This window comes from Pisolithus orientalis (assembly GCF_024613125.1).
Source record: "Pisolithus orientalis strain OTSU chromosome Unknown F5J12scaffold_53, whole genome shotgun sequence".
NCBI lineage: Eukaryota > Fungi > Basidiomycota > Agaricomycetes > Boletales > Pisolithaceae > Pisolithus > Pisolithus orientalis.
In genome coordinates, this window is record NW_026260834.1 from 1 (window position 1) to 9057 (window position 9057).

The window sequence follows — 9057 nt, forward strand, 5'->3', positions numbered from 1 at the left end:
TGAAAGTCACAATGGATGATGACAATGGTTGCAGCATTCCTAGGTGTCAGAATATCCATGTAAGATATGTTACCCTGCCCTCCCCATGTTCACTCCATCAAAACAATTTCAGAGATTGATCTAGCTATCTGAATCATGTCTACCCCATGGGTATGACATTACAAGACCATCAGAATTGTGTTACAAAGGTCCCCATATTTGTTTCATCAACATACCTGATCCCCTCCTCATACCCCAGGGATGGTGATCTAGTAACATCAGGAGGGGGTGCCAGCTTGCCAGGGATGGATGTCCTGGGTGTTATCAATGCCACTGAAGACAATGGAAATGATTTCCAGCCTCCCAGAAGTATTTCCAAAGAGATACCACTTTGTGGTCTGACCATCCTTCTACCCCCTGTAGATTTTTTTTCTGACCACCAATTTCATTCAAATTTCACCTGGGACATCCCAATGGACATATCTATCAACTCCCAGCATTATTTCCCCCAAATTATGGTCTTTTTTTCCGACTGCCAATTTCATTCAAATTTCACCTGAGACATCCCAATGGACATATCTATCAACTCCCAGCATTATTTCCCCCAAATTATGGTCGGGAGTTTCTAATTATAATTCCCCCAGGAGCTGTATAATCACCTGATCAGGCACTACAGCTTTTTGTCATGACACACCAGCAGACCCAGATGCTACTGTCCAGCCCTGTCCAGCCCCTATTGCACAGCTGATGATCAAGGGCACTACCAAATCCAGGCTAATCTCACATACAGCATGTCCTAAGTAACATGTTCACCCAAAAATGAAAGAAGTAAACTTTTCACTATATTCAAATTCCACCACCACTACACAAATTGATACCCTACTAGGACTACTATGACTACTTCCACTTATAGGCCATGCTATACTACACTTGTTGGGTAGTCAAAAAATGCAGTGGCTACACTACACTGCTTTGGGGTAGTCAAAAAAGCAGATGCTACACTACAAGTAGCTGGTAGTCAAAAATGTGGTCTCTCTAGAGTCTGTGGCAGCTTCAAGTCACTGATCACATGATGACTGGTCTGACAACATCAGGTGACTCCTTTCCCAGGGATCCCTGGAAAGCTCCAAGCCTCTGGGGAAAAAAGTAAACTTTTTGCTATATTTGAATTCCAACACTACTACAAACTAGACTACTACTACTCCAGTTTTTCAGTAATCACTACACACTACAAAAAGTGCAATATAGGGCCATCCCATACTACTACCAACCTGTGGTAATCAAATTGGTAGTAGTTAACTAACCCATTAGTCCAACAACCCTAATCAACTATGTGTCCTTGGTAATCAAAAAAGTGCACTCTGAGACTATTCCATACTACTACCAACTTGTGGTAATAGTTGTGTGGTTGGCTTTGTACTGTTGCATGAAAGCCACAATTGTGCACTTCTGGGTATTTGGTGGACTTGGGAGAATTTTCACTATGCTTGTTGGGTAGTCAAAAATGTGGTCTCTCTAGAGTCATCACATGACCTCCTTTCCCCAGTTCCCAGGGGGTCCCTGGAAGCCTCTGATTTTTTTTCCCCCCAGATCCCCTGGACCCTGGACCAGGTTCCAAAAAGTAGATGGAATATACTACATTCCATTCCAGGTAACAGTAACACATACTCATTGATTAGTCATTGTTACCCTGCATGGGCATGCTGGGTGCCCACCTATCTGCCATCAATGTACATCTGATGAATCCCTCATGGGTTTGATTGGACCAGATCCAATGGCAATTCATTGACATGGGATAACATTAGATAGGGGTTATATTTCCATATATATATCTGTGCTAGGGCTAGGGTTTAAATGTGCCCTAGGGTCGGGCAGGTTGCATAAACTCATTCTTGCATCAGGAACAGTGCCAACAAAGAGAGGTGTCATATTTATTCCTGCGCAGAAACATCCTTTCATGATCATCCTGCCACTCGTCACTGTAGCAGTAGCTAGGATGGCATTGTCTACATACCAATGCTTTTAGCGCTCAGCACGTTCAGAGGAGAGGTGAGGAGTAACATAATAGATCCATCTAATATACCAAGTGTACAACAGGCACGAAGAATGGCAACTGAAGGGCTGTCATAAAGTCCACTCAGGTGCTACGTCCTCTTCTTCTTTGTCCCCTTCTTCGGCGCGGGAGCGGGGACAGGCGACGGCGATCTCGACTCTTTCGCATCCTCGTCCTTCTGTGCATCGTCTATTCCCCGTTTCTAGCGAGCAGTACGTATCAATTTCTGTGACAGGATCCCTATAAAAAAAGTCGACCAACATACCTTACTCCGTCCACTCTTGGATTTACCCTCCTGTTGTGCTTGAGCCTCCGCCTCCTTCTCTATCATACCTAAGAGCGTATTACACCGTCTCTGCAATTCTTGCGTACTCCTGCTCTTGAAGAACCAGTCAAAGCGGAAAACAGGGAACTCCGATATATCTCTCCGGATACGTTCGTACGCGTCCTCAGTGCTCATACCATAGTGGTGCAATCGAACCAGTAGATACCGATCCTCTTCCTCCGAATAAACCTTCCCTTTCGTCGTAGGGTAGTTGAGCTCAAGTTCTTGCATCGGGTGTTGGACACTTGCAATCTTTTTAGCAAGAAGCGCTTCAAGATTGGAACGTTTGTTCCTCTTCGCTTCACCTTCAGCGATGCGCGCAGCAATACGAGGGTGTTCTGCGAAGGAATGATATTCAGCTAATCGACTTGAAACCGTGCGGAAGCGAAACGACAGACCAGATAATTCCTTCCAGTGTTTCTTGAAATGCAAATAGTATTCTTTAACCTGCTTCGCATTCTTGTCTTGTATCTCTGACGCAAGTAATTCATAGTCATCTGTCCTGAGAGGCGTTGAAACAAGGAGGTTCGTGACACCATAATAAGCAACGTACCATCCGTATGTCTCCAGTGCACGAACAAACTGCTGGAAATCTCTTCGACTCCAGTCGTGGAATCCCTCTGCGAGGTACCGTTCCTTAAGTACTTGCTCTTCCTCCGTGAGAGGCTCAGCTAACCAGGAATAAAGAGAAAATAAGTATCAGTACCGGACGACGTAACAGTATATCAGACGCACCGGTATCTATGAATTCTTGAGCAGTCGCACGTTCCGCTTCAAGCTTCTCAGGTGTGTCCTCAGGACCTTGTGACTCTCGGAGTGTCGCAGGAATGTTATTCGTACGCTATCCATATCAAAGATTTCGTGCTCAATGCCACTTAGGAAGTGTTGTGGGTAACATACCTTGAAAACGGCGAGCTCCCGTTCTTGTAGCTGCGCCAGTGTTGGGTTGAAAAACTGAAAGTCCTGGCTAGATAGGACGTGCCCTGTGTCAGTAGCGACTCCACACCGAAGCACAGGAACGGGCACCCACATCTGAACCTGCTTGGGTGCGCGAGGCAACTTCGGAGCTTTTTCGGGCTTCGAGGGTCCAGCTCGTAATGTATCCTTGAAGTAGCTATCCACAGAATAGTTCGTCTTCCGCTCACGCTTTGACAGCGAGATATTGAGATTAAGTCCCTTACGCTGTAGGCATGGTTAGTCTGTTTGAAAATGTCCCAGACAAGAACGCATGAACATCGACGTACAGCCCTAAAGTCTTCACCCTCCCATTGTTGGACAGTGCTATCCGACTTGAAATTGCTCAAATCTTCTAGGTTCAGGCCCTCATAGCGACTGTTCAGCTCCAGTGTACGCTCTTCTCCACGTTTGATGATCGCATCGATGTCATCGTTAATTAGGAGGCTGTTCAAAGCGTGCCAATCAACACAGGGAATGGTTACGCCGCGACCACGAGACCCACTCATCCCTAGAATTGATTATCTTCTCCGCCCCATGCGTAATCATTTCCAAAAGCTCTTCCTTCGACGCAGCTGGGAAAAGAGAGAAAAAACATTAGCCACGATATCAAATAGGAGGACTGGCCCGTAACTCGCCTTTCGATTGCTGCTGGCGCCCCTGCTGGATGACGAGTTGGTCGAGACGCAATTTCTGTGCTGCACGCTCCAGCATTCGCTCTTCGACGGTATCTTCCGTGATGAACCGGAAAACATACACCTGCTTTGATTGCCCGATCCGATGTGCACGGTCCATCGCCTGTAAATCAGCCTGTGGGTTCCTGCATGTCGTTAAACCCGCTGCATAAGCTCTCCATCCATGCAAAATGCACCCAAAGACCGGGTTGAGCGAACGCACCAATCACTGTCATACAGGATTACGATGTCAGCAGTCGTCAAGTTGATACCAAGACCACCCGCTCGGGTTGTGAGAAGGAATATGAATTTCTCGCTCTCCGGCTTGTTGTAGTCATCGATCGCCACGATTCGCTCGTCGTGGGCCGTACTACCATCGATACGGCAGTACTCTGCATATTGGTCAGCAACTCGGAGCGTCAAACGACAGGGTACACATTACTGAAACCACGGAAGAGGCAGTAGTCCTCTAGGATATCGAGCACGCGGCTCATTTGCGAGAAGATCAGCACGCGCGAGCCTTTAGCCCTCATTGACTTGAGAAGTTTATCCAGAATAATCATCTTCCCACAGTTCTCGATGATATGTTCGTCCGTCGTATATGGAGGACCGGGTTCCTAGGGCGTCGACATCAGGGTCAGAGAGTAAAGAGGAACCAGTATCACCACGAAGTGTACTCACAGCTCCATCAAAGAGATAGGGGTGACACGTCACTTTGCGAAGCTCGAGGGCCCGTTAGGCACAGCGTAGGTGTTCGACTTCACAGAATGACCTACCTGCATGACCATGTTCATCAGTCGCGTCTTCCCTTCTTTCTTCCCAGTTAAACCTACGGGGCGTGCTCAGTCCAAGAACAGAATCACACCAGATATGAAAGGTATACCATTAACAGGCATCGATGTCCTTTTCCAGAACCGAGCGGTACCACTTGCGCTGCATCTCTGTCATACCAACATAAATGTTTATTTCTTTTTCTGGGATACAAGCATAAGCTTTCGATAAAATTGATCACCAAAGGAATACTTGCTAGGCAAAAGACTCTTCTCAACGTCGGACTTGACCCGTCGGAGAAGGAACGGTCGCAAGATTTTGTGCAGCGCTTCGACGACCTTCTTGCTCCTCTCTTCTTCATTCCCAGTACCGCTATCGTCTTTATGGAGAAAAGCGTCAAGATCTGCGTAGTCTGAAAAAATCTCGGGGCAAATGAAGTTCAGCAGTGCGAACAACTCCTTCAAGTTATTCTGAAGTGGAGTACCGGTGATTAACAGCCGTCCACGAGACATGAACGAGCGAACGATCTGCGCCAGGATGGAGTCTACGTTCTTGATACGGTGCGCTTCGTCGATGACGATGTACTCGAACGAAAACTTTTTCAGAGCAGACTTTTCGATGAGACAAATCTCGTATGACGTCACACAAACGTCGAAATCCTGTGGGATGAGTCGCTCAGCGATGATCTCGCTACGTTCTTCCTTCGTGCCCGTTAGAACTACAACGTTTATATCCGGGGTCCACCGCTCAAACTCGCGAGCCCAATTCTGCAACGTGGATTTAGGTACGACGATGAGATGAGGACCTTGAGTTGAACCATAGTGCCTCAAATAGCCAAGGAAGGAAATGGTCTGCAGTGTTTTCCCGAGGCCCTATCGAAACTAGTTAGGTTACGGGAGCACACTACCAGCACAATCGCGTACCATCTCATCTGCAAGGATGCCGTTCAAACCGTTGTGGTGTAATGAAACCATCCAGTTCAATCCCTGTAACTGATATCCCCTCATGGTTCCCTTGATATCTACGTTGCTATGAGCTGGGAGTCATAATAATTACGGAACGGCGTACAGCTGGGTGATTCCTCGAAAACGAAAGGTTGGTCGTCCCCCTCAGCGGCAAGCTCGCCGTCTTTCAACATTTCCTCGTCCTCTTCTTTCTCTGATTTTCTGTGGCGGGCACTCTGGTCGCTAGGGAGGGATGAGAATAGAGCGGCCGGATGACAACAGAGAGCACTCACGCCGCTTTTTTACGCCCTCTTCCCTTCTGCTTTGGTTGAGCATCTAGGAGTGCGGCGTACTGAGGATCGCGCGCTTTCTGCAGACGAGAAATTAGTAGATAACTAAAACGTTCGAAAACGTGTTCGACCTTGATATCGACAAAATGCTTAAAGAGATCGGTTTGACCGAGCAAGTAAGAGTAACGTTTGACGGAATCCGCAATCTAATCCAACTATGGGTTAGTTGTAAGATGATTGGCTTGTACAGGACGTACCTTGGCTTTATCCATCTCTTGCCTCTTAACGTGGAGCTGGCTCTCGTCCGCTTTGCGTTTTTGCTTTTTCTCACGTCTTTCTGCCATCTGCTGCATCTTAGCGAGCTTGGAAGGCGATGATTTGCTGGTGGACGGTCCCTAGACGTGCGTGTTGGATCGAGGATCACAGCGCACAGGAGAGAATTGAAATGAACCTACCCCAAGCTCCTCTTCGCTCTGTAACTCAGTCCTCTTCTGGGCTCGCGTCGGCGTCTATATATTCACTCTCACCGTCGTCTGCGCCTTCGCTTTCCTGCGAAGGAGGGAGATCACGGGCGTGCATGAGAAATACATGTGACCAATGCCAGGGGGAAGCGCTTACTTGACGGGAGACGATGTTGCTGGGAACAACATCGCTCAGCACGTCTTCGTCCATCGGTACTATGGAGTCCTTCATAAACAGATGTGTGAACCTGACAGCACGGTGAAGCAGAGACGACGCACTGTCATTTTGGCGGGCAGCAGAGGGTGAAAGAGGACTCCAAGGGCAGGTGTGACGTGACGCGTGACAGGTCGCGTGTATCATAGGCCGAAATGGTCTGATTAGACATGCATACGCTCCGTACTGTGAAGTACACAGAATCGTATCTTACATTCACATGGCTCCTGGTCGTATCAAGAAGTGGTTCAAGTCGCTCGGCAGTGATTCGAATCGCACCAGCCGGAGCGATCCATGCAATATAGCTCCTGCTGCAGCTGAAGCAACGGCTGCAGGTATGACATTGTTCTAGCCTACGAAACATGACATGCTTAACGTGGGGACACAGAAGCTAGCGATCTTATTGGTGATGTGGTGAATCCAGTTCCCCCTCAGATTAAGAATACTCCGCAAGGTATTATCGTTGCTCTTCGTGAAATCTCAATTGTCTAATGCCAAATCACAGCAACTGTGTCTTCTGGACCTGCTTACCGTCTCAATTCTGAGATGGCTCAAGAATACATGAAAAAAGTTGAGCACTTTCGAGTTCTGGTCATGGGCAGAGCGAATGCCGGTAAAACTACCATCCTCCAAAGAGTGTGCAACTCTGCTGAAAATCCGGAGATCTTCGATGGAAAAGGAAACAAGGTATAGTTCTATAGGGTCGGTAGAATCCTGTGACATCTATCTAACAATTTTCAGATTGATGATACTATTGTGCAGGGCACTTTGGCAGTAAGATGCCACATTGACTCGTGGAAACTCATATGAATGCTCAATGCTCCCAGTGTGGCTACCATAGAATTGAGCATGAGCTCATTTTTCAGAGTAACCTGGGCTTTGTGTTTCATGATTCTTGTCGGTTCGAAGCAGGGGCTGCAGAAGAGTTTGACCAAATGAAGGACTTTGTGGTTGACTGTTCAGCCACTCCGAAGGTGAATGAATGAATACATGCCATCTGGTAAGGAACGCAGTGTGCGTGACTACAGTCTAAGGCAACAGAATGTAGGTTTTGCATCCCCATGACTAAGAACCACAGGACAGTAACTGCTGCTGAGCAGAAGTTCTTCAATGAGTGTGACACAGGACATGGTGAATTCTTTTGCTGGGTTGATTGTCATATAACTAAGGACCTGCCTAGTGCCTCTGATAGTGTTGTTGACAAAGGTGGATACCTTGAATCTGGATGCAATTGAAGAACTTGAAGATGAAGGCTGGGAGATAGAAGGAGCACATGAAGAGATTGCAGAAAAGGAACAGGAATTGTTGAAAAAGTGGCTTGCACACATACAACATGAGCTTGGCAAGTGCAAGTTTCCACATAAAGGATATGTGACACTTCAAAGTGGGTATTTTGTCACTCAGAGATAGTGCTACTGAAAATTCCTGGTGGTGGCAGAGATGCATCAAGAGAGTGCAGACTGCAGTGCTTTAATGCATTGCACTGCAAATGTGTTGAATGAGGAAGGTTTACAAAGGTTACTTATATCAACACAGCAGTCAAGTATTGCACTTTGTGTTCAATATGCTGTGCACAAGTAAGTAAGCAAGTGTATTTTGGTGCAGATACTGATCTTCTGAAGGACATTGAGAGACAGAATGGAGCTAGGTTTCAAGGGAAGATTGCAGGTGTATGCAAAAGAATTGGAAAGTGACTTGCTGAAATGGTTTCCAAATTGTGGTGTAAGTGTCAAAATTCTTCCAACATATGGAGTGAATGACACTCACATTTTATGTTCCCTTGAATGTAATAACAGGGTGTGAGTAATTAATGGCATGGCCATGCTGGATTTGCTGACTAGGGTCATTCATGCTCTTGATGTTGGTGGCATGGCAGTATGTGAGTGATTTCATGGCATGTTTACCTGGATGTCTGCTCAATGGCCTCACTTGCACTCTTGATGTTGGTGGCATGACAGTATGTGAGTGATTTCATGCCATGTTTAGCTGGATGTCTGCTCAATGGCCTCACTTGCACTCCTTGATGTTGGTGGCATGACAGGATGTGAGTGATTTCATGCCATGCTTAGCTGGATGTCTGCTCAATGGCCTCACTTGCACCCTTGATGTTGGTGGCATGACAGAATGTGAGTGATTTCATGCCATGTTTAACTGGATGTCTACTCAATGGCCTCACTTGCAATCTTGATATTGGTGGCATGATAGGAGGTGAGTGATTTTATGGTATGTTCAGCTGGAAGTCTGCTCAGTGCAATACCTTGCACTGTTCATGATGATGCTGATTCCCTTGACTTCCATACTTTGGGTTCCACTTGACTTGTAGCTTGTAAGTGTTTCTACTCTGTTACCCCTGATATTTGCTACATTTTATGGACTTCCTAAACCACCTTTT

At 46.7% G+C, this 9057-nt stretch overlaps 2 protein-coding genes across 2 annotated transcripts; one reads left to right on the forward strand and one right to left on the reverse strand.

Moving 5' to 3' along the window:
* Positions 1-2015: 2015 nt before the first annotated feature.
* Positions 2016-6781, reverse strand: F5J12DRAFT_860861 (SNF2 family N-terminal domain-containing protein). The gene is made up of 23 exons (XM_051746866.1): positions 6731-6781; positions 6609-6677; positions 6248-6385; positions 6122-6196; positions 5994-6070; positions 5825-5943; positions 5680-5777; positions 5013-5628; positions 4876-4959; positions 4762-4814; positions 4667-4708; positions 4428-4602; positions 4209-4377; positions 3950-4131; positions 3817-3886; positions 3602-3758; positions 3388-3539; positions 3258-3324; positions 3093-3198; positions 2911-3028; positions 2756-2859; positions 2298-2695; positions 2016-2234 (listed from the first exon to the last, which is right to left on the reverse strand). Exons 1-23 carry the CDS (start codon positions 6734-6736, stop codon positions 2124-2126), a joined length of 3186 nt encoding a protein of 1061 aa, XP_051595496.1. The 5' UTR covers positions 6737-6781; the 3' UTR covers positions 2016-2123.
* Positions 6782-7214: 433 nt separating this feature from the next.
* On the forward strand, positions 7215-8788 carry F5J12DRAFT_965845 (GTP-binding protein). Its single transcript, XM_051750001.1, has 8 exons — positions 7215-7352; positions 7407-7439; positions 7493-7639; positions 7700-7796; positions 7846-8049; positions 8104-8242; positions 8288-8387; positions 8462-8788. The coding sequence occupies exons 1-8, from the start codon at positions 7227-7229 to the stop codon at positions 8474-8476; spliced, it is 861 nt and encodes a 286-aa protein (XP_051595497.1). The 5' UTR covers positions 7215-7226; the 3' UTR covers positions 8477-8788.
* Positions 8789-9057: the final 269 nt, after the last annotated feature.